The sequence below is a fragment of the Liolophura sinensis genome, chromosome 6 (assembly GCF_032854445.1).
Source record: "Liolophura sinensis isolate JHLJ2023 chromosome 6, CUHK_Ljap_v2, whole genome shotgun sequence".
NCBI classification, from domain to species: domain Eukaryota; kingdom Metazoa; phylum Mollusca; class Polyplacophora; order Chitonida; family Chitonidae; genus Liolophura; species Liolophura sinensis.
The window spans coordinates 66719961-66746466 of NC_088300.1; the positions used below are offsets into that span (position 1 = coordinate 66719961).

Here is a 26506-nt window from a genome sequence, read left to right on the forward strand (position 1 = left end):
TAGTACGGTATTGGGCCTGCGTAGGCCTATCGTACAGTGGAGGCTTATAGAAGGCCAATATAGTTTACCTGCGGCATTATTGGGAGCTTGACAATGTGTGTTTCTTTACTTTCACTTCAAATTGACCAAGCATACTCTAATTTTTTATATATATTTTTTTTAAGATAAATATGTTTAATCATCATCTTTCGACTCAAAGGCATACAGGCTTTAGGGTCTATATATATATATGCCTATATGTAGGCATATTGCAGTTTCTTTAATACAAATGAAATGACTTCTCTATTTTTGGAGTATTTTTTATTTATTCATTTTTTCTTTTGGTGCCTTTTTCGCCGCAGCAATGTTGGATATCGGTAGGCCTATGTCCTATATATCTAGACGGCAACTTGACTGATAGGCCTATACCCGGCCAGTTGAACATGTGGTATACTTGACAACCCCAGGCTCAACTTCCTGTTGTACAACCTCGATGTTGCATTCTGGGTATTTAGATCTCCAGAAGGTAACTCAGCGATATCGGGGTCGAGTAGGGACGGGTTATTTGTTTGTTGTTTACAAACTAACCCTGCATCATGGCATCACCAAAAGATGCCAAACGAGTCGACGAAGAGCCTGAAATGGTCACCCACGAGTTAGTGGAAGGTAAGTGAAATACTTCTAGGCCATTTATGAGCTCGCCGTGCAAGCTTTCTTCGGCAGAGTACCCGTGTCCGAAAAGCAGACCCGCAGGCACAGTCACAATCTTTGTACCTGGTACACTCATGAGTGCCTAATTTATTTGACATAAATAACGAATCCCTGTAATTATGTGGCTTAACAAACTCTGCCACTCTTATTACAATCTGGTTCATTGCGACGTAACGTTTGTTTCCCTGTCACTTGTGATGATGTCGTCAACAACTATCCGTTAAGTGCGAGGTCACTTATTTTGTTACCTTGTGCAGCGTGACCCACAACTGTACACTCGTACAAATCTAAGTCACTCTTGTTTATTGTTTGTGCCAGAGAACGATAGCAAACGCACTTGTCTAAACAACTTTGCAGTGAGTGTGTCATGATGAAAATGAGACAGTAAATGAGACAGTATCAGTTGATGTTCATTTTTAAGTCAATCTAGGTTTATGGCTGTCAAATTTTTGTTCTGCGTATGTTGTACATGTATTGATGTCTGATGATGTAGGCCTATTTGTAATGCGGTACAATTGTATCAGACGTATGAGTGATGGAAACAGTTTATGCCAGCTTTTGCTGCTGTGTATTTCTATCTGTGATTTTACTTAAATCAAGTTGTTATTGAGTTTATCAAACAAGTTAATGTCATTTAAGCTACTTTCAGTGGTATGATGCAAAAGGAAAAGCTAAATTGTTTAAATGAATACTTTTTTTCATTGTATTTTTCATGCAGTTTTGTATACACAGGCCCTAGAGGTATAATATGTATTTATTGTATCGTAATACAATTAATAAAACATTGTTAGGTCATATCACAAAAGTGTATATCTTATTTTGGATATAATTTCTGACAAAGATTTAATTAAACCAACATGCATTTAGTTATGCCCTTTCTCTCTTTTCAGTGAACATGACAGGCAAGGGTAAATTGGGAGTGAAAGACTTTGAATTGTTAAAAGTTCTGGGAACTGGTGGTAAGTCACTTGATCACTTTCCTGGTCATCGAAATACATGTGTTAAATATTGTATGGGAAATTGCGCTTGCTCTTTTCTGATATTTTTTGTTCTTCTTGGAACTACCGGCCCGGATAGCACAGTTGGTAGAGCGTCCACTTCGGTAGATCCAGGATCAATCCTTGATCGAGTCACACCTAAGACTTTAAAAGAGGAAGTTGTAACTTCCTCGCTTGGCGTTCAGCATGAAGGGGATAGTGCAAAGACTGGTTGACCCGTATCAGTATAATGGCTCGGGCGGGGCGGCTTACTTGCCTTCGGTAAGTCGTCTCAGTGATGCAGCACTAAATAAAAGAGCGGTGGAAATCCGTCCTGCAACAAGGAGGCACATTACACGTACATGCACCCTAAGGACTCCTTCGTCATCATATGACTGAAAAATTGTTGAGTAAGACGTTAAACCCCAAGCACTCACTCAATTACTCACTCCTCTTGGAACTACATTGGTATGTGTGTATTTGGTAACATTATGAAAATGTAAAATTAGGCAGAGAACATGAATATTATTCACACATAAATTTATTTGTATATGTTTGAGAAGATAAACTGTGAACATCAAGATGGCATTCTTTCCACCTCCTTCCAGCAATGTCTGAGATTCTCTTCCCAGATTTTCTGTATCTGGTAAGACATACTGTGCATAGTGTTCAAATGGAGGTTTTTTGAAGCTTTTACTTTTTTGTAACTGATTTATATGTTTTAATATTGACCTACCATTGGAGGTGCCTGGCTTGTTCTGTTGCATTCAGTGAAATTTCTTAGTATTTCTTTAAATATTTAAGCAGTAACAATTGTATCTACATAGTTCTGAGCACACTGTTATTATAATGCTTCTGTATCTCTGTTTCAGCATATGGCAAAGTATTTCTTGTGCGTAAAATTGGAGGATTTGACCATGGAAAGCTGTATGCCATGAAAGTACTGAAAAAAGCCAGCATTGTGCAGAAGACAAAAACAACCGAGCACACAAAAACGGAAAGACAAGTTCTAGAAGCTATCCGCCAGTCACCATTCTTAGTCACCTTACATTATGCATTCCAGACCGATGCAAAGCTTCACCTCATTCTAGGTGAGTCAGCTCTTGTCTCTTTGTTTTTGAACCAATGATGAATTTGCTGACGTGAAAGTACTGCCTTTCACAGGAACTATCATGGATGACATAGCTACATGTATCCATCTTCAATGCCTTTTAGACCGGCCCGGATAGCACAGTTGGTAGAGCGTCCGCTTCGGGACCGGTAGATCCAGGATCAATCCTTGATCGAATCACACGTAAGACTTTAAAAGAGGAAGTTGTAACTTCCTCGCTTGGCGTTCAGCATGAAGGGGATAGTGCAACGACTGGTTGACCCGTATCAGTATAATGGCTCGGGCTGGGCGGCTTACTTGCCTTCGGTAAGTCGTCTCAGTGAAGCAGCACTAAATAAAAGAGCGGTGGAAATCCGTCCTGCATCAAGGAGGCACATTACACGTACATGCACCCTAATGATTCCTTCGTCGTCATATGACTGAAAAATTGTTGAGTAAGACATTAAACCCCAAGCACTCACTCACTCACTCACTCACTCAATGCCTTTTATGTCTGTTTGTGAATGCAGAATACTGTCATGGTTCAGTGAAACCTGTTAGGTCACTCTTTGATGTTTTGATAACATAGTCCTAGGTTTAGGGAAAATGTTTTCACAACATTACCTTTTTTTTTTTTAACTTTGGAAGATCTGTGTATTTTCTCAGTGTTTGATACTGTGATGTTGTGGAAAGGAACAAGAAACTATTCTGTGAATGAAAGAAAAGCTGAATGAAAACTGATTCTTTTTATTGGTAAACCATCATATTTAAATGTACTTGTTAGTTTTAATACAGCTTGGCTTTAATGCAGTTTGGGAGCCCAAACATTTTCCAGAGCTTAAATGGCTTTAGATATGACCCTGGTTACATGTAGCAAACATGTACATTTATTTAATTCATAAGTAAAATTTGGTAGCGTTAATTGGGAGCATCAAAGCCTGACCTGTGGGTTTGCATTGACCAGCTGACCATAAAGGTCAGATATAAGCAGGTGGCCAGGTTACCTGTGGAGAGAAAAATGTATATTTCATAAGTGGCAGGTGTAGGCTGTTAATCAGTGTTAAACAGGCATGATGTGAGGTCAGGCAAACTTAGTCAGTAGACAGGTGAAACGATGTGAGTGGGAAATATCTCCACAGGAAGGAGGCTCAGTCTTTGTAATCTCTTGTTTAATCCTCTTGTTCTTAATTAATGGTTCCATTTTCCCCATTTAACTATGCGTACTGGTATGAAAGCTTTTAAAGCCTTTACTTCAATATTGCATAGAGTTCAAGTCATAATCATGTAACAGTACATGATTTTACATTTATACATAATTGTATTTTGTATGTTTCTTTTTTGTTTGGTAATTAACAGTTTGGCTGTAGCCTGTGATATATATATGTGTGTAAATTATATTGCGTTTAGTGTGTTATGATCCAGTTAAATAATTGTTGATGAAATCTGACCAAAGCCTACTCATCCAAACTCCCATTTGTATTGATAGATCCTTTGAAACATTGACATATTTGGGAATAAAATGTTTTCCAAGTTTTGATGACTGGAATTTGTGTGCTATTAAAATCTAGCCAAGAAAAAAGTTCACAACCAACCAATTGAAATATATGTGAAAAAAAACAGAAGTTTTGAATTGGAAAACTGAAATTTATTTGATATGTGTTCAGTGCTGCACTGGCACTCAGTAATTTTTTGTTAATGCTACATTTACGCATTTTTTGAACTCAGTTCTTTCAGCTATATCTTAAAGTCATAGTTCCGTTCTGTTTACTGGATATATGATTTCATGTATTCCGAAATGTAGCTGTATTATTTCCTTACTTTCTTGACCTCTGCACATCTTTTTTATGCTGTGTGTTGTAATGTAATCTCAGACATCTTATTGTCAACGCTTATTTTTCTATTTTTATCTGTACATGTCTATAGTTAGGCACCACAGAAACTGTTGATACAAAATTACTTAGAGTGAGACTGATGCTAAAACCAAAGTCTACTGAAGTAATATTTTATACAAGCATTGCATTGAAAAGGCAGTGTTTACTGTGAGAACAGATCACCTGCAGAAAATGTCAGAGAGGTCTGTCCTATTTCTGAAGTACAGTGTTGTGTACATTAAGCGTACTCCTGATGTCTAAGCCTGTTCCTGTGCTGACAAAATGGATTGTCTGCTTATTTCAAAACATTATAATCCTGTCTGAATGAAGATATAGCCATAAATTGTTGAAAAATGAAGGATTGCAGATACATGTATGTCAGTAAACAGTACGCCATTGCACTTGATAAATCTGAAGTTTCACTTCTGTATGATTCATGAATGGAGTAGCACTGCATTCTGTGTACGTGTAGGTCAGTAAATGTTGGTTGATTTTTCTGCGTTACAGGTACACCCAAGTATTATAATGTTAATTCATCTGAGTGCAGTGCTACAGAAATTTTTTTGCCAGAGAGAGTATGGTACTCCTTACTTTGAAAGAGAGGGAGTATGTTACTTCTGACTTTCTAAGTTTACGATAGTCCAGAATACATTTTGTTTCAAATACTGAACGCTTCAGTATTTTTGGTCACCAATAATACATCTGGAAAGTGTGCAGATGATCGAGTGAAAGGGGGTGAAGAAAAGAAATAGGCCTAAATGTGCATACACGTATACATAGGCTGATATGTACAGAGATTCTTGCCTTTGTGGTTATATAGGACTACGAGGTATACAAGTAGATGTAGGCCTACATATAAATGTCCCAAAACATTCTAGTGAAGTAATTATTTATTTTATTTATTTATTTATTTGATTGGTGTTTTACGCCGTACTCAAGAACATTTCACTTATACGACGGCGGCCAGCATTATGGTGGGAGGAAACTGAACAGAGCCTGGAGAAAACCCACAACCATCCGCAGGTTCCTGGCTGACCTTCCTACGTATGGTTGGAGAGGAAGTCAGCATGAGCTGGACTTGAACTCACAGCGACCGCATAGGTGAGAGACACCTCGGGCATTACGCTGCGCTAGCGTGCTAACCAACTCTAGTAAAGTAATTATTTCAGTATATCGTACAAATCTGAAGTGTTTCTGTGCATATGTTGCTAGCTGTTCTCGTGATATTTTTTGTTCCATTGCATTAACTTCTCTTTTCACGCAATCATAGTTACATGTTTATGTTAGGAACTGGATTCTCGATGATACTTTAACACTGCAGACTAATGATTTGTGGGGAATTGAAATCAGACATTTGGGAGTGATATTAGGATTTTGTGCAATATTGAAGCAAAACGTGCAGCATAGTAACCAAAAAGACAAGTTTTAACGCTTCACTATATCTTCTTCATGGCAAACACTTGAGAATGTCACGATGAGAGACATCATACAAGGCATTCTCCACTGCTGTGGGTGGTGGCAAAAGAGCTTTTGCTGTAGCCTAAAGTGTTGAGGCTACAGTTAGCGAAACTAACACATGGTGGAGAACGTCAAGCACATGGTTCACTTTGGAGATTTACTTTTGATTTTGACAGGACTGTCTGCTTTAAATCTCGCATGTACCCGAGCTTTTGAGAACTTGGGCATACACACAAATCAGTGGGCGTATACAGTATGCTTTGTTTTAATTTTAGAAGGATATCATTTAATTTTTAAAGGGTATTTATGTCCGTACGCACCGTATCTGTAACACTGTAAGTGCATAGATTGTTATCCATAGGCCACGCAACACATACATGTGTATACATATTAATTTGGATACTCATCAAAATGCACATACGCAAGCACCCTGGACCATGTATTTAAAAATGTGGCAAAACGTACTTGTACTTGCATTTTATACCTCAGAACTAAATGTTACTATCAACCTCTTCTGGATTAAAGGTAAATACCAGTGTCAGTTCTTATTAGATGGTGACAAATGCTCCCCAGGTTGTAGAGTGCTCTAGCATGAGCTGAGAGTTGCTGGGCAGTGACCTGACACAGGTGTGTTGAAAAGGCTAATCTGTGGTTTTATTTCTCCGACAGACCACATTGAATTTCCATGTGACTCACATGTGAAGAACAGCTAGTTACCCCTGCATTATGACACTATATGTCCATGCTGTAGTGACATAAATATAATGTGGTTTGCAAACAGTCTGTTTTTACTGAGTTTATGTGATGCAGACTTACAGACTGCATTGAGAGGTAATTTTAAATGTGATGTCAGCAAATTTATGTATGGCATAGAGAGAGAAAGAAAAAAGAAAGAAAATAACTAGCTATAAAAATCTTGGAGCAATTGTGTTGCAAGGTTGTCTTATAAATACAGGTGCTGGTTGAGGTAATAAATCTTGGGTGAGAAAGAGAGAGAGAGAGATATCATGATGGCAGTGGAGGCGTTCGTTCACACATGTATCATGGATATCTAATGACATCTTCTCTGTTCTGACTGCTGAGCGCTTCGTACCCATGTTATATGACACGTCTGTATAGTGCCTGAACATGTAGCCGTATTCAGGCTACAATGTGAGCAGTTTCGTGTTGATCTATTGTGAAGTCCATATTATTAGCCATTTTGTTTTACGTGTACTTCATGTGCAGAGGAAATTTGAATTAAATTCAACAAAAATTACTTAAGAGTTTAGAATTAATTTGTGGACCTCTTGTTGCTGAACTGAGGAATGTTAAACAAATCATAGATACAATGTAGATCTGTATGAATTTGTCAAAAGTGCAGCAGAACAAATAGGTGACCGTGTATGTGTGGAAGATTGAGGAATGTATGTTCCAAGAAATAAACTCCATAGTTTCAAAACCGATTTGATTCTTAGACTTGTGTGACATACATAATCAGGAGTACATGTATGCTGATACAGTGAAAGTAAGAAAAAAAATTCATTCCAGTAACTAGTACATGCACAAGTAAAAACTAAACCTGTCAAGAGGTGACATGTTCTTTTGTCTGTTTACTTTAGGATGATCATTATATTATTTTCTGTACATAGAAATGTATACATGTATTCGGTGCACCTACTTTCACTTTCTTTTTGCTAAAAAAATTAATTTTGTAAATAAGTACATACAGGTTTGTGTTGTACACAGTACAGTTTTGATCAGAGGACAGTATTGACATCATGGCAGTTCCGGAGATTACATTCAAAATGTTATTCTTGTTGAATTATACATACCCCATTGTCAAAATAATCAGTAATAAATACATATTTTGTTTATGTAGGATCCTTATGAAACACCAATCACACAGTCTTCTGGCAGACTGAAGGGAGATTAGTTGGGAAAGTATACAGTTCATAATGGCACAGTTTGACAGCCTCCTTTGTCCAAGAAAGGGATAGTTACTCTGTCATAAACAATGTCTGCAAGTCTTTTTTAGCAGCCATGCAAAAAAGAGCAGTGCACGGATACATGTATACTAGCAGCATGGTATCAAATGGATCATAAGTGAAACCAGTTTTAAAAAAAATATGCATGCATGAGGACAATAATTTTTTTTTGTTCATAAGAATATGGCAATGAGTAAGCGTGTTAACATAATGGACTCATCACAGACTTTCTACAGGTTTCTGTGGTAATTCTGCCATTTCATTTACATGAGGTACCGATCTAAAACTGCCCAGCTATTGATCATATATATGGACTAATGTTCGTTTTTTCCATACTGCTGTATATCAATTACATTAGTCTAGGACTGACAGAACTTCATAGGGTTTTGTTGTGTGCATATCAATATTGAACAGGCAACTGTATGGTATCATTAAAGGATACATGAAATGCTTTGTTTCATAATGTGCAGATTAGCGTCTGTAATAAACATATAACAGTACAAACGAAGTTGTCAGCTTCATTTTGGAGTGTAAAAATGGCTTCAAAGAACAGTTTTCTTAAGCCTCCAGCAGTCAGTCTGGAAATAAACTAACTTGCAGCATTGACGTCAGCGATGGACACCTGTTTGAAAGAACTCCGTTAGTTCAAGAAGGGGAACTATCTGTGTGTACATGTCACCTTGCCCACACTGTAGCGACATAGATTACTAGGCTTTGGGCTACTCGGGGTGTTCACTGAGTTCACGATTAAGATCAACAATGATGTAATTTCTGAAAAAATCCAACTGTTGACCAAAAATATGCGTAATATGGAGGGGTAATTGACAGGTATAAAAATACCCCCAAAATGAAATTTTTAAACAAAAATTTCGAGGCATAATTTTCTTCATTTGGCATAGAAGCATAATCTTTGTTTCAGAATGAAGTCGTTTTTATTTTACTGGTTAATTAAGCCTGATTTCAGCGAGTGGGCATGTTGTGCAAATACCTGCACCTCCTGGTAGTGCCAGCCACATCACTGCTCGGGTACATCAAAATCACCTCATTACCGAATGAAAAATGAAATGATCTGATTTTAATGGCATTAGTTTAATGATTCTGTGCTAGGGGCAGAAATGTGCAAGACTGAGTCAAACTACATGTGCATGTAACTTTTTGTGACCATATAATGAGGTGTGAGGTACAGATATAACATTCTGAGCACTAGTAACTACATTACTAGTAGTTTGTCTGGAGGTACAGTAAGCTGACTCGTGGCATGCATAAATAATATGAGTAATGTGAAAAGCTTGATCATATGTTCACTCAGGTAATCTACACACGGGTATGAGATGACACTGCCTTTTGTAGCACATATCTTAAAACAGCAATGATGTTATCAGTAATTATAGGCTTGGTTGAAATGCACATGTACTAATCTCAGGGCCGTGTACAGGTATGCTGGTCTTCAATTGCTTGCGAAGATCATGCAGTTTTCACAAATTACCACTGCCTATCTTTTATCATTGTAATCCTAACCACCCCCTTCCCAAAAAGAAAAAGAAAGAAAGGGGTGCAGGGTGAATGCACTCTTGTAAGCAAGCCTAGTTAGAATGTACAGTGTGCTGGGGGTATGGATTTGGTGATAGGTATTAGTGTATGACCATATACATGTAGCTAGCAGGTTGCAGTGTCATTTCTAGGCCCTGACTTGCCCTAGTTTATTCCTGTGTGCAAGTAGTGACTGAAACCCTGGGGTTTTTGTATATGTAGATCACAGTGCCCTAGACTAACGCCCTCCCCTCATGTGTCTGGGCCTCACCCCACCCCCTTGTCTCAAAGCAGACTACTGTATGTGGGAAGCAAGGCCAGATTCTTTTTTGAAACATTCTGTTAGGTATCTACATAACAAACACAGGAAGTGTGTATTCCTATAGGGCATAACAGCACTATGTTTTACTGCACCATACATGAATTCGCTGTAATTAGAAACGACCTTGTTATGAATCAAATGTGTGTGGACTGTGCATTTATGACAAGACCTATTGAGGTTATTTAAATGTTCATGTATTATAATTAAACATGCTCTAATTTTTCAACCTTTTCACATTTCAAAGAGCAACTTTTAGTGCAATTTAGGCACACCTTTAATTTGATTTTGAAGTCAAAACTACATTGTTTGGGTTGGCCAATTTCAGGGCTTCACAAAAAGCATAATTTTATCACTCCATACATAGTAATGCCTGCAGAATATGCTTGAATAAATACCTTGCAAACGTGCGAAATGGTTGAAGAATTTTTGAGATAGCAGTACATTTCATTTGCACATTTTGCAAGGTTGATCAGCTTCAGGGTATTAACAAGAAAGACAATAATTCCATCAATGTAGGAAGAATATTTAGTAGTTTTCACATGTCTGGCTTAACACGATGTGCCTGTAGATAGAAGCTTTACATTGAAAGAATTATACGTGATATAGATGTACATGTGCAAACTTCAGCCGCTAATTTTGATATGAAGTATCACAACCACTCTGTCATCTGATATGTCAAAATAATAAATATACTGGCACATGTACTTGTAATATTGTGTAAATATTGATCTGTTAAATTTCAAGATATGCAAATTATGCTGTATTAGACCTAAAAAAAATACGTCAAAAGAGCATTTCTATAGGCAAATATAGGTTATAAATACCACTTTTCATGCCAAAACTCAAATTTGCCATCCTAGTTTCCCAATAACCTCTCAAAACAAAGAACAAAATGATTAACTAAGTAATGAACGAAATGTTACGCCAGGTGCAGCAGATATCCACCATACTGCAAATGAGTTGGTTTGAGTTTTCTTTTCAACTACAGTATATAGCGAAATATATTGTAGTCAAAATTCACTGATGTCTTATTTACATATAATGAGAATGCCAATAGTGTACTGATAGTGAAGGACCGCTGTGTGGTTTCAGCTGTGTGTCGGCATGTTACTCTGTGATTATGAAAGGCGCTTGAACTATTGACCGTCAGTATTGGAGAAAAGCCAGTGGCTGACATGCCTAGTGTCTCTGGGGTTACACAGAGGCTATTGCTGACATAATCACCTCCAGCTTACAGTGTCCATATCCTCTCATCCATATCCACCCTGGGTAACCAGGTTTCCTGCATGTAACGAAAAATTATACCATACTCAGCTGCAGGGTATATTGACACAGCAGTAAAGGGAAAGTTCTTGAACAGATTTGGCCTTGTCTTCCATGCATGCAACGTGAAAGATAATGACAGGTGTTGATATATTTAGGTTTACATGTAACTCAGGAGCCAATAATTTTAATATTTGATTCCCAGTTTTGCTCATTGATATGCATGTATGCCATAAAATAGGATGCATGAAGTGTTCTAGGAGCCAAGACAGAAATTTAGGACCACCATCTTTATTTAACCTCGGAATAGGATTAAATCATGTTGCACATTGCAACGCAGTATAAGCAGGTATTGGCACCAGAGCGAATCTCATGTTATTGATTTGGTTTGTGATCAAACATGAATTGCTATGTGAGCGTGCACTGATCAGTGACATGGTCAGTTACATGTACCTGATCATGCTTCGTGAAAGATGCTGGTGTTGTAGAATTTTATCTGACATTGGAAATACATGAGTGTGTAAAAAATCTATTTATACATTTAGATATGACATACCTGGATTTTAATTCTAATGAAGTATCGGGGCCTCCGTGGCTCAGTTGGTTAGCGCGCTAGCACAGCGTAATGACCCAGAAGCCTCTCACTAATGCTGTCGCTGTGAGTTCAAGTCCAGCTCATGTTGGCTTTCTCTCCGGCTGTACGTGGGAAGGTCTGCAGAAACCTGCGGATGGTCGTGGGTTTCCCCCGGGCTCTGCCCGGTTTCCTTCCACTATGATGCTGGCCACCATTGTATAAGTGAAATATTCTTGAGTATGGCGTAAAATACCTATCAAATAAATAAATAAAGTATGGCAAATCTGTTGTGATCACCATATCTATCTGCATACATGTATATAAAATCTTAATATAGCTTGTGGTAGTCACTAGTTTCCTTTGTAATACTCCATACATGTATAAACTGTTGAGTGGTGGGGCTCCACATGTTCTATTTTTTTTTTTCTCCGAATGGCAAAAATGGTTAGACATCAAATGTATTGGTCCATTTTTATTACAGCAGGCGATATTCCAGAAAATAAACATATATGCAGGTGCATGTAACATGCATAAGTTTTTGTTGTTGAAGTGTACCAATAAATTTAAGAAATTATGTTCTTGCTATGGGTTTCAAGCGTCAGTTTTACAGTCAATAAGGTGGACGAGGTTATTATTTTAAAGAATTTTTATTCCAAAGTTTTTTCACCTCATCCACCTTTTTAAGGATAGAAGTGCCACTAGACACCCATAGCAGAAATGTTATTTCTGTTCTATAACCCTCTGCAAAATGTTTAGTATTGGTAATATAACTTGAATAACAAAATAACATACGACCATTTTCAAACTCATACATGTACCAAGTAGCACAGAAAGATTCCATCATAGTTATTGTAAATAGTGTGAGGCCAACATCACAGTATCTTTCGCCGAGGATGGAATGGAAAGTAATTATTGGCATGAGAAATTGTTGTTCCACACCTGGTTTGTGGCATTTATAACCATTGAATTTTTGTCAACAAAAACAGCATCGCTTTTTATAAATACCTAGGTCTAAAGGTTCCATTTACATCATGGGATGAGTGTTTTGCCACAGAATTTATAGTCTGTGGTCTCCTTCTTTATATGTAATACAAAATGGTCAAGGATTATAGAATGTTAGATTAACCATTTTCTATCGCAGAGTACATAGTATTATGGGATGTATTCTGCAAGTATATTTTTTGTATCCATAAAGTGAGGGCTTTTGTAAAAGTGAAGTGCAGGTAATAAATTATGAGGTGAAGACAAATGTAAAGAGTCAGAGAGGTTTTGGAGCAAATATGGAAATACATGTATATGGAAACTCAGTGGTTGTTGTAATTGAAATAGTTCAGGTAGACTAGTCTGATGCTGCTTGTCCCTTTGTCCTTACCTTTGTGTGGTCTTGTCCTCTTAACTGTTAATATGTGATCCATCTGGATCAAGGAAAGCCTGTTCACTCATGTGTGACTCCCTTCCTAAAAATAGTCTTGCCCCTCATTGTCTAAAGGCATGCTGCAAATGTACACTGTATGATATGATCAGCAGGGTTTAGGACTGACCAGAAGTATTGTATTTTCTACAGCTTACTGATTTGTTTCCAGACGTGTGTGTAGTGATTTCCTCCCACTATAATCCTTTTCATATAAGTGAATTATTCTTGAGTACAGGGTATAACACCAATCAAATAAATAACACTAATCAGATAAATAAATAAATCTGTATGAGTGTTAACTTTGTTCTTAAATGTTGTGCTGTGGCATATCATGGTACAATACAATGGTTGTCTAGTAAATAAATTAAAAATATAAAAAAAAAACAAAAGTTTCCTTGTTGAAATACATGGTACATGTAAGAGCTTCATAACTTCTGGTCTGTAGTTGTGTAAGATACATATACATGCAAATTTGAAATTTTTTCCTTTTTCTGGCTCTGTTTTCTGTTTTTCTTTTATCATAAACGTGACTACTTAACAAGAGAACGCAGACATCGCAATACAACATCTAAAGGCAGATACAGTTTTGCTTTTACTGAGTGGATCAAAGTTGCTTACATATTCATTTAGAAGTCTCACTGCATCTACTTGGCTCTTTCTGGTTCAGCCATGGGTACAAGTCAGGAGGTTTTGTCATGTATGCGCTGAAGGGAGACGCTTTTTGAGGGCAGCCTGGCTTCCTTTACCCATAAATCGGATGAAAATACTAGACAGTGCTGTAAACATCAACTAAATAAATGCATTTCCTCTGAGCTTATACACATTCTCAGGTGGTCATGAGGATAAAATCATTTTTCGAGTTATGGAACAAGACCTATTTAGGGGTTATATACAACTGTTTGCTGTGTGCTCATAACTGTTGAAATCATATATACTGTATTGATATACGTGTATACTACAATTCTTATGATGTTTAGAACAGATATTGGTGGTGCTGAAAGCAAAAAAATTACAAGTCTGTCTCAGCTTATGTTATCATTTTTTTTTTATATGTTGTTCATTGGTATTGCATGCATATCCACTACAAAGAGCAGGCCAGATGTCTCAAACATTAGGACAATTAGGGCCTGGATAATTACCAAGCCTGCCCTATTCCAAGAAATGTTAGACTGTAAAGTGTTCCTTGTAATGAGGAAGTATTGGACATACACATGAACTAAACAGGGGTAAACTGTATCAGTTCTTTGTAACCCTATATATGCCTGTGGCAAAACAGTGTCACTGTCAGCAGTGGTTTATAGCAAACACCCACCAATCAGGCAAATAAGATAACCAGTGTTGTACCTTACAACTAGTTGTGTCATGTGCAGATTCACCCCCCCCCCTCCCCCTTGATAGTTATGTGTAACATAGTTCATTTTCTATAGGAGCCTGGCATCCTTAGATCAACAATAAGCTGTTTACTGGTCAGGCTACACGGGCTATTAGTACTTGTTCCGGTGAAAGATGCAATTTTTACTTTGTTCTACTAAAGTCTGAAGCAGATTCTAAGACCAAGGCTCAAGCCAATCTGGTTCTCAAAAGCAGTTTTGGCAGAGACATTAAGCACTGTAATCTAAAAGAGGACATTTCAATTCCTTGTAAATAATTAGGTTGCTTCATATAGCAAGCCCAAAAGCAGTCGACGGGTTTGAAAAGATAATATTTCTAAATCAAATCAGTGTGATGTTGGAATTGGACAGCATATGTCATTTGATGCTTTTGGCAAATTATTCAGTAGACTTGACCTCATTTTTCCCAATAATTTCTCGGAGGCAAAAAGAGCTCTAGGCTGTCTAAAATGGCATTACAGGCTATATTTGTCATCTGTTTTATTTCCCATAATAAATGTCTAAAACTGCCGAGAAGTAATTCATGTACAAAGCTGGCAGCATGTGCTGCAAAGCAAACATATTACATATACAACATGCAAGGTGATACTTGAAAAGTTCTTTGTTAGACATAACCAGACCATCCAAATGGATAGTGTCAGTCGGTAGGAATTCGTTCATGTATTAATTTTTTTTGGCCTGGCTAATGAAAAAAGATAGGTATTTTAAAGAAAAAAAGCCCCTCTTTCATAAAAATCCCAATATAATCTTTACAGTAGAGCCCTTTCTTGGAGGATAGGTTGGGCTACGCTCCACAAGCACACTTTAATGATGTCCTAAATCATGCTAAAGTTCACATGAATGCAGAAATTGTTTCATGTTTGACTTGTTATAATCAGTGTATCAGATCAGTGCATGTTATTACAATTAATATATGTTCTCATGAATATTCATGCATGGGACATTTAAATGAAGATTTTATTTTTTTTTATGGAATAGGAAATAGCGTTAACATTTAAAGATAGGGCCTGCCATGATGGTGGAAATGGTAATGTTAAAGCATTAACATTCTAAAATGATTTTAGTATATGTACCTACCACCAGCTGTGCAAATAAACAGTAACTGCCATAAATTTGCATTTTCTCCTGGCCATATATATATTTCATTGTTGCTAGGCAAACATGGCTACTTGTGGCTACTGCTGAACGTGCTCGGCAAATCACAGAATGCTAACATATAGCAGTTTTCCAGATTATGACTGCATAAATACATATAGCCACCAACTAAATTGCTGTATACTTTATAGTATTGAAATAATTTGCTTATTAATTATTCATAATCATTAGTATTTTCGATTTATACGTGACTGAATAGGGCAAAGACTGCGAACAATTATAGATATGCAAAGAAAAAAAGTGCTATTTAGAAAACATACATTTGTTGAAATTGTAACTATTGTCCAAAATCTGAGTTAGATGCACATGTATATCCTTATTTATGGGATATACATGATGTGCACGTAGTCTGTCAGGTTCTTTATTTGGATCTCTTTCTTTTAGATCTCCAGAACATGCTTGATATTGAATAGAACAAAAAATACACATAAACATATGATATTTTCATATATGAAATTATTATTTTTCATAATATCAATTATATGTACATGTTTTTGTGTATGTTCATTAAAAAAAGTGGCCTTTCACGAAGGACATTGCAGGCTTAAATCCAGCTTGGCTATTCTGCAACTTTAAGATGATTGTTGTCGGGTGGCTGATGAAATACATTCGTTGACTCCTGTTTTGCCCACATATAGACCTCACATAAAGGAAAATTTTTGAGTACACTATTAAAAAGGAGGCTGTACCAGAGATGATTAGCAAAAAAATTGATCAGCACATATCCAACTGAATGTTTGCTGCTGTTTTAGAGTAGCGTCATGTAAAATTGTCGTATATAGATGTATGAAGTATTGCTATCGAATGGTGCTTATGTGAAACCATGACCAAATCAATAAACAAATATTTGAATTTGATTTTTTTTACCTCTGTTATCATACATGTATTTGCTCATTTAACAGGGAAAAGAAAACTCAAGATATTTGCATTTGGTGTACTGCTTTTGTTTTTGATTATGCATACAAAATGACTTTGTGACATGATGCATTGAATGGCTTTGTTTTGTCGTTGACAGATTATGTGAATGGAGGGGAGTTGTTTACCCACTTATATCACAGAGAACAGTTCACAGAGGCTGAAGTAAGGATCTACATAGCAGAGATCGTCCTAGCCCTAGAGACGCTCCACAAGGTACAGTTTCAACACTGCACGCCCACAAGCACATCTGTCAAGGCTTTCATTGTATTTTTTAGCAGTTGGCTACCCTGGAAAAGTAGTCTGCTACAAAACAGATAATTAAATGAAACAAGATAGAAGCTATTGTCAAAGTAGGCAGCCACCTGCTAAATTTTTCACGAAAGTAGCAGACTGCTGGTAGCTGGTGGCCGCCTTCCAATGAACATCCTGACTATGAGTTGTGCCGTCTGTCTGTCAGTCGGTCAAACTTAAATACGTTTGTCCCCTTTCACCCAGATCCCTCATTAAGTGAATCACACATGTTGAAAGATAGGGTTTCAAAAATTTGACAGATATACAGACAGCACGATGTGTGGAGCTGCATATTACACCTGCGACATCTGAATTCTCACAGTTGCAGTCGCTGTGAGTTAAAGTCCCGCTTGTGCTAGTTTTCTCATCAGCAGTATGTGGGAAGGTCTTCCAGCAAGGCAGTGGATGGCTGTGGGTTTTCCCTGCACTATGATGCTGGCCTCCCTCGTTTTAGTGAAATATTCTTGGGTACGACGTAAAACACCAATCAAATAAATAAATATATAATTCCATAATTCTCATTGGTCATTGTGTTTTGTGCAATAAATACTCCAAATGTGGTTCAATATTGATAAATTTCGAATGCAGGGTTTCAGATCACATATCGGAAAAACAGGCGGATCTGTGGATAGATTTGGCATAATGTATACCCAGTTCCAGGGTTGTGATAGGTTTTTGTTCTCAAGGCAGTATCGGATTCAAATTTGTCCTATTTTTGTACAATTTTTATATGTAGATTTATTGTGTGGCCCCTAAGATCAAGTTTGAAAACCTGTTTTATCCATGGGTAAGTCTTTTGTATTTAGTATGGAATTTAAATTCTGTGAAGTTGCATATATATAATGTCTTTGTAGTGTTACACTTACGCAATATTTTGTAAATGGCTGTTAAGATTATACCCTGGTATTGTTTCAGCTTGGGATCATCTACAGGGACATTAAGCTGGAGAACATATTGTTGGACTCTGGGGGCCATGTGGTGCTGACTGACTTTGGCCTTAGTAAAGAATTTCTACCTCATGAAATGCACTCCGTAAGTTCCAAGGCTAGCTTACCTGTAAGGTGGGAGAAGGGAAGATTTTTTTTCCTTAGTGTTGTCAGTGGTTTTCGCTATATATATTTCTATGATTGTTCTTTCGTGCCATAAGTTCACGCTTAAATGATAGGTAGGTGTTAGTTTTATGGGTGGAAGAAAGTTGACTGCCAAGGGTGAACTACTGATCTTTGGCAAATCACAGATGACTGTCCCACTTTTGATTACAGCCTTGAATGCCACATTGGTTGAAAACAGGTGGCCTGCAATGAATGGTAGACTGCGCAAACAGCCAGTCAAGTATCATTGATAGCTTATTGTCACCAAGGCCTCATGAACAGGGAGAGCAGAGGAATCTAAAATTTCCGTCCAAGGCTGGATTTGTTCAATATGAGCTTAAGGCCATGACAATTTTAGTTGTTGTCGTACAGGATGAATAAATGTCGGAGGATGGTATAGTAATAAAAATTTGAAAATCACTCAATTTGTGTAAAATGTGTACTATCGCGGCAATTTTTTTTATGATCAGAAAGCCTAACAAAACAGGAAAATCATAAAATATGGGGATGAACAAAATAAAAGGTGGATTTTCAGTTATACTTTTACACCATTTTTAGAGTCGCCTAAGGCTAAATCAATGTTCATTATCCCCATGGCTTGCCCACACCTAACCAATCGTCTTTGGAGACAGATTATTAAATCTTATATTTTAAATTACTATAATTATCCCATTATTGAGCTGTTTTGTGCTAATAATGTCATGGCTCGAGTTCAGTTTGCTTTTTTCTTAACGTAAAATGACAGGGCCATGTCTTGAGTTCACTCATAAACCACCAGGAGTGTAATGTGATACTAGCATTACATTTGTCAACAGCCGTTATAAAGAAGGCAAAAATCACATATTGCTGGGCATCGGTTAGGTATTAAATGTACACTACAATAGAGAGTTTGCGCTTTACTGCATGAGACTGCATATCAACTACCTGTGCTCAATTGAAGTGGATGAAAAGTGGAAAACTGAGGTTATCCTGTCTTCATGCCTTACTCTTATACAAATAGGACATTTTACCCAAATATGTTGGTTTAATTTTTCTCAAATTTTATACACAAATCACTTAACATTCAAACAGCAATGAATATATAGTTTGGCCAGAATTAATGCATATTAAATACATTTGATTAATAGATAACCTTTGTGAAGCGTGTTCTTGGTGTGTTTTTATAAATTTCTAGACCTAGTACATAATTATATCATATTAAAACTGTGCATGCACTTAACCCTACGTGGATAAATGGGAGGGAATGCTAGCAGTAACACAAGTCATTTAGAAAGAATGTCAAATACCACATTGCAATTTTCAGTAGACACAGCATACATGCAACATAGCCATATCAGCTGTTATTAATTGAGTGTTTATGATATTAGCCATGTACATGCACAGTCAGCTCTGCCTTTAGTGCCTGGAGGTATAGATATTTAGCAAGGCTGTATTGGCTGAGTTGAGTGTTATTGGCTGAGGTTACAGAGTGCAGAGGTGTAGATGCATAGTAGGATAGCTGCTACAATACTCCGATCATAACATGCACTGTCTCTTTATAATAAAAACATTGGTGATCAAGGGTTTCTCATTGCGTTGGTATTGGCTTTCCGGTCGATACTAAGGCAATTCAGGAGCCCTCGAAGGGCCTTTATGGTTGTGGAGGTTAGCATACTAGCGCAGCACAGTGACCCCTGAGCCTTTGACCAATGAGATCACTGTGAGTTCAAGTTTAGCTTATGCTGGCTTCCTCTCCGGTCGTGTGTGGGATTTTCTTGCTTACAACAAGAGGACGGCTCTAAAACTCTAATGCTCTGAAAGCACTTGATTAATAGCATGATATAAATACATATATGACAAATTGACCTTAACTTTAGAATTTCACTCTTGTCATGCTTGTATGCCAAAGTAGAAATTATACTGATAACATGTGGCATTTGTTAACAGATTTGTGGAATTTTTCTTGTATTCTTCTTTTTTTATTTTAGAACACAAGGGCATATTCATTTTGTGGCACAATAGAATATATGGCCCCTGAAGTAGTAAAAGGGGGCAACACAGGTCATAATTTTGTAAGTACATGTATGCATTATACAAACTTTGTCGAGGTTCTTTTTACTTTATTTTATTTCACATAAATCCAGATTATTATGAAAAATTTATTTTATTCCTGATCTGTTTATTGGATTTCATAAATATGTGAATTTGTTACAATATCAGTGATGATTCTTCATGTCATTGCAGTGCTGATAAGCCATTCTGTGAAACCAATTCCCTCAACTTGTTATGATTTTATAAAATTCAAAAGACATTCATACAGTATTTTCCTTAACAGCTCATGGCTTACCATGCTGCTGTAAATGATGTGCAGGGAGCTCTACTTTGAGGAAATCTGGCCATGTCTCAACATATTGGAGTATTGTCATTGCCCCCACTGATGTTATCAATTGGAAAATGAGATAGTGTTACTCCTGGAATTGTTAGCAATGTTTGTGGCTACTGCAGGATGTTGGCTGTCATTGCCAAATTTATGCATTAAATAACTAACTGTAAAGCATTGAAACACCAGTTAAATAAAGCAATCTTTATATATGTTTTTCAACCAGCCTTGAGAATAACTAAGAAAACTTTGTGTTAAGTTTAAATCATTTTCACTTTCCTGACATTAGGCAGTGGACTGGTGGTCTTTAGGCGTCTTAACATATGAACTCTTGACCGGTGCGTCTCCATTTACCATAGATGGAGAAAAGAATTCTCAGTCTGAAATAACAAGGTAAGTACATCAAACATCAGTTACAGTAAATAACCTAAAATTTTGCTGATGATCGAGTGGCGCATTTTCCTTATTCTGAGGCTCCACTGGTCTTGGAAAGTGTTTTGAGGTTTGTTTTGAAAGTGTGATAATGGATTGCTTCAGTGGCCTTGGTTAGAACCTACGCCTCGAAATACCTACGTCTCGGGATCAAACCATGTAATTTGACTTGTTGGCCCAGTGTCAGTATAATGTGACTGGTTTCATAGTATGTCTGGTGTCTTCGACATGATACTTAAGTGGCGGCAGGACCTGCCAAAAGAAGGCACAATATATGTACACATGTTTAATGACCCCTCCTCATAATATGAATGAAAAATTAAGTACGACTTTATACCCCAGGTGTACATACATACATACGTATTGGGTAAATGGAAGTTTCAGAATCAAAATTAACATTTTAAGGCATCTATTTGCCTCTAAAAATGCATTTTTGGGGTGAAATATTAGGTCATTTGCTATGTTTCATGAAGTGCCTTGCGTTTCTGTCTGATGAAAGTGATTTGATTTTAATATTGATATTAAATCTTTCACCCATTGAAGGTAAACTCTTTTTCCTTTTATATTCAAGCCATAGATGCAGGAAGTAATGTAGTGTGCGTAGTAGACAATAAATGCTGTTTGGTTCAGGTGGGGGAAAAAAAGGCCAACATACATACATGTAATAAAACTTTACATAGAATAGAACTTTACATAGAATAGAACTTTACATAGAATAGAACAGTATGGGCAACAAAATCCTCCTTAACTTGTCAGCATTTTACTTGTCATTCTGTGAAAGTAAATCTTAAAAAAAAAAATATATATAATAAAGTATTTCCACAGACAGTTTTCTTTTCCAAAATATTGTGTCCCTATTTTCATGTATTCATGTATAGAACAATGTCCGTTAAATTATTTGAACAAAATGGTCAATGTCGATCATCTTGTGTGACTGGCTCTCAGTTTCATACATGACTGTTTCTTATGTTGCAGACGTATACTCAAATCTACACCGCCAATGCCAAAGAACTTCTCACCAGAGGTGAAGGACTTGATTTTGAAACTTCTTAACAAAGAACCAAGCTTACGGCTTGGATCAAAAGGCAGTGAGGAAGTTAAGTCTCACCCATTTTTCCAGGTAATAACATAGCTCTGTTTGGTTTGATTGTTTTCTGTGTAAAGCAATCAGTTCATTACAAGGGAACATTTTACTGTGAAAACAGAATAGATACTATTCAAACCAACTTCCCTGGAAGAAATAAGTTGACTCATTACCTTTAAAGCTCATTATTAGAGATGAAATATCGCTTGTGTCAAGTTTCACTCCATTTGACTTTAAAATATTCCCTTTATGTGGACAAATTGCCAAATATTATATGCATAATCAGCCGATTAACATATTTCCGTCTGTTAGTCTGATCAAAAAAGCTATAATTAGTATGTTGACATAAAGATAGGACCCAATACTGTCATTTCATCATGATTTAGTCCTGTTACAAATTCTGTACTCTGTTGACATAAGTAGATGGTACAAAATACCTTATTTTGCACCATGGTGTAGTCCTATGACAAATGCTATAATTTTTGGGAGAGGGGTGGGGTGGGGGTGGTGTACGTGTATAAGAATAGGGTTACATTCTGTAATGGGCATCGTCATTTTGTCCCGTTGCACTCAGTTTGCTGACATATAAATAAGGGCCTAAATGCATGTACACAAATGCTGTACTTAGTAGGTTGGCAAACAAAGAAAATACATGTAACATGTTGAGCATGTTTGGTCACGCAAGTGAAGACAGTTCTGGAATGGCTGAAATACTTCTAAGCAAGACTAGATTAGGCACTGCCAGTAGGTAGATAAGCAAATCTTAAATTCACATTTTTGAGTTTCTTTTATTGCGGCTGTCATACAATAAGATTTCCCCAATTCCCCATTGCTGACGATATGTATTTTCTGTTACAAATCAGTCTCTAAATTGGGATGATGTTGCTCATAGAGTTGTGCCAGCTCCATTTGTGCCCAAAATTCGGCATGAGTTGGATGTAAGTAACTTCAGTGATGAATTTACAAACATGATAGCCGCGGACTCCCCAGCTATCATTCCGGCAAATGGAGAAAAAATATTCAAGGTAAGTAGCTTATTTCCATTATGACACATGGAAACAAGTCTTCGAGTAAAAGGTCCAAAATGTGGAATCCTATGAAAAGTCATGTTTATTCAAATATGCGTTTGTGTTATTTTGTGTTTTATGGGGAAGCTGTCATTAGAAATTAAAGAAAAATGGAATAAAAATAACAGGGAAAATCCAAGTTTAAATTTTGTCCAGTCTTGATATTTTTTAAATTATTTTCCTGTTCCCTTAATGTAGATATGTCTTCAACAGGAAAAAAATTGGCTAGGAAAGTTTACATTTCCAACAAATCAGACAATTTTTTATTTTTTATTTTTACAACCTCCAACAACAGTGGAAAAAGATTTATTATGCCTGTAAAACAACAACTTAAATTGATGTGACCTTAGCAGACTTTGCAGCGTAACATTTAATTGAAACAGACCCTCTGTCCTCTACCCATAATCGTAACCAGTCCTCACTTCTGATGGGAGGTGTCTACGCATCAGTCAAGCTAATGAGAAATTTTATTTCCAGACGGATATAACTGATGATATGTAGATGTATTTATGTTTTGTCTTGTAGGGTTACTCCTTTGTGGCTCCCTCAGTGTTGTTCAGTGATAACACTGTCAGCAATCAGCTGTTAAGACCCTCCGGTGAATATCAGCCCAATGATAGACAATTGCTTTACTCCAAAGTATTTAAGGTAAGGTATTATGATAGTGTCTCTTGTTTCTGCAAAACAGCAAAGTTCTCTAAAAAGTATCATACTTTATTATTTTAATGAGATTTCACCAAATAGCATGTAAAATAAAATATGCATACTGCACAAAAGACTGGTGTGAGTTGAGGCAGCCATCTTGAGAATTTTATCCAATCAAACATGTTGCTATCGGATTGTGCGGCCTAAAGTTGTGACATAACCTTTGCCCATTCACTCCATGAAGTGACCTATGATAACACAGAACTACAGCATAAGACATCATTTTGAGATCATTTTCAATGATTTGGTTACATGCACCCAAAGGGCCATTTCACACAGTGTTGTGGGGCAGGTCTGTATCATTTACGGACCACCACAGACATGAAAAGACTTGATTTACAAGCCGTGTAATTCAACAATACCCTCTCGGCCTAAACCACATTCATCTCCACAAATACATTTTCTGTCGTTCATTTTAGCGTTTAGTCAGCAGTTTCTAAATAACAAATATTAGAGTCAGTGCAGAATTCATTAGGATAACAATTAAAATCAGTGAAATCTTATAATTTCTTTTTCTCTGAAGTTATTTGAACTGAAGAATTTAAATTTTGCTCTTTCGTCTTTCTCGCATACAAGGGATGTTTTGTCTTTGCTCTTTTATGAAATACAGTGAAATTATTGAAACACTGTGTTCAAGCCGAGGTGCTTGCCATAAATATTAGTTCATGTCAGGAGTATGAAACATGAACTCTGCTGCTGATCAACTCGTAACATAGTGACTTGAAGCAGGGGTCCTATGCTGACCGAGCAGTCAGCTGCCTTAATTTGGATCATTGGCTTTACATCGTTCACAAAGTTTGTCAGTTACATGTACTTGGTCACAGATGGTGAATTAATTTGGGTTCTGCAGACCCATTTTTAAGACTGGGCAATGAGTTTGATTGTGATTTAAAAAACAAGAACCCTAAGTAAACAAAGTGATTTGAATCCAAAATTCATCATTCTGTCACATATTTAATATGCTATTTTCAGAACTCACCATTTTTCCAAAACTATGAACTTGACCTAAGAGATGGTATGTTGGGAGATGGGAGCTTTTCAATATGCAGGTGAGCTGTTCTATTCCAGATGTAGTTAAGGTGTGGAATTTGTAAACTGTTTTCATTTGATACTTATTTCAACTGTCCTCTTTTGCTTGTTGGTGTTTTTCTCTCATCTTTGCTAACAGCTTAACTCTTGTTTCCAGCTCTCATTTGGACAGACTGTTTACAAAAAAACAGTCTGCTCTTTACAAAAATAAAGTATTTTACTGGAAAAAAAAAAAAAAAAAGAGAATGTTTTAGTTTTTTTGATAATTCCCAAATATACATCTATGTGAATGAATAAGGAATACAGTTATAACTCTTGTTAGGGTAATTGTGTCATGATAAGATGCCAATGTTTGGCAGACGTTTTGCATGATAAGCTCATAAATCTGATTTGGGATACTTTTCCAAATTTGCACTCAGACATTGTCAGCCGTTTTCCATATATTTGATTAACTCATATCCATACCTGCTGCATTGTTTCCTTCATCAGATGTCTCAATATTATATTATTGATAGGTTATCTTGTGCTTGTTTTTAATGGTATTTTAGACAGTGATCTTTTGGTCTTTGAATAGAAAGTGCCGGCATAGGAAGACCAATCTGCTGTATGCTGTGAAGATAGTGGCTCGCCGCATGGACTGCACCAGCGAGATCAAGCTGTTAAAGTTGTGTCAGGGTCACCCCAATGTGGTCACTCTCATTGACACTTTCACTGACGAGGTCAGCTGACGTGTTAATAATGATTAATAAAATAATAAGTATACTGAGCTGTGCATGTAGTAAGAGAGTAACATTAAGGGTAAAAACTTTGTATTTCAGTTCCGTAGGGTGGATAGCCCAAGCTCTGGTCGGCTTATTCTAAGGTTATTGGTACAGGTGGTGTGTCTTGTCTGGTGCATTATATTAGTCAGCATTATATAGGTAAATAGGCCTGCTTAAAAAAAAAAAAAAAGAAAAGAAAAATGTTAAAACCAATAGGAAACCTATGCAAGTAAAACAAATCATCTTACCTGGTGCCTTTGCATGGTATTCCAGTGAGTCAGCATTATATTTGTAAATATACCTGCTTTAAAAGAGGAAAAATTTAAAACCAACAGGAAGTAAAACAAACCCATAAAAAAGTTCTTTTCTGGGCTTTCAGTTTCACACTTACATTGTCATGGAGTTATTGAAAGGAGGAGAACTGTTGGGAAAGGATACGAAAGAAAAAGAGCTTCACTGAAACTGAAGCCAGTCGTATCATGAAGTCTCTGGTGTTTGTCGTGAACTTCATGCACAATCGCGGTATCGTCCACCGTGACTTGAAGCCAGAGGTCAGTATTTAGTGTTTACAGGCCTTGAAATTTTCAAGGACATCATTAATAGCACTCTCGGAAACAATCTGAGGGAAAAGCTTTTCAATTAAAAATGCCCCTCCAGTTTTACAAATTTTGGGTTGTAGATATACTTCATAAAATGCTTTTGACGCTATTACCGTAATCACCCCATAAAGGTGCAAAATAAGGTCAATAATGGTCATAAAATAGTACTTTGTTGCTGTAACATTAATCTTTTCGGTTTGATACTATCCTACCTTCAACATATTTGTCAGTCAGACAAAATGGTTAACTGTGGACATGGAAAATACTGTAGACATGCTTAGACATGCACATATACCGTACATAAACTTACCTGCCAGCATAGATGGCTCACGAGATGTCACCTGCTGTTGTTTGAGTGAAATATTCTTGAGTGTGACATGAGGAATACATATATGTTCAAGTAACATCAGGCAGATATGGTTTAATGACATGAAAAAGTGTTCAAGTGTGACAGTGTTATTTATGCAG

General features: G+C 36.8%; 1 protein-coding gene across 1 annotated transcript in view; it reads left to right on the plus strand.

Moving 5' to 3' along the window:
- The first annotated feature begins 510 nt into the window (after positions 1–510).
- LOC135466457 (ribosomal protein S6 kinase alpha-5-like) overlaps positions 511–26506 on the plus strand; it is a 34793-nt gene continuing 8797 nt past the window's right edge. The window contains 14 exon segments of the mRNA XM_064743938.1: positions 511–645; positions 1581–1649; positions 2540–2758; positions 16718–16833; positions 17827–17943; positions 19970–20053; positions 20651–20754; positions 21769–21913; positions 22741–22902; positions 23470–23592; positions 24622–24698; positions 25253–25397; positions 25819–25866; positions 25868–25990. Of these exon segments, the coding sequence (XP_064600008.1) occupies positions 576–645; positions 1581–1649; positions 2540–2758; positions 16718–16833; positions 17827–17943; positions 19970–20053; positions 20651–20754; positions 21769–21913; positions 22741–22902; positions 23470–23592; positions 24622–24698; positions 25253–25397; positions 25819–25866; positions 25868–25990 (1602 nt within the window). The 5' untranslated portion in view covers positions 511–575.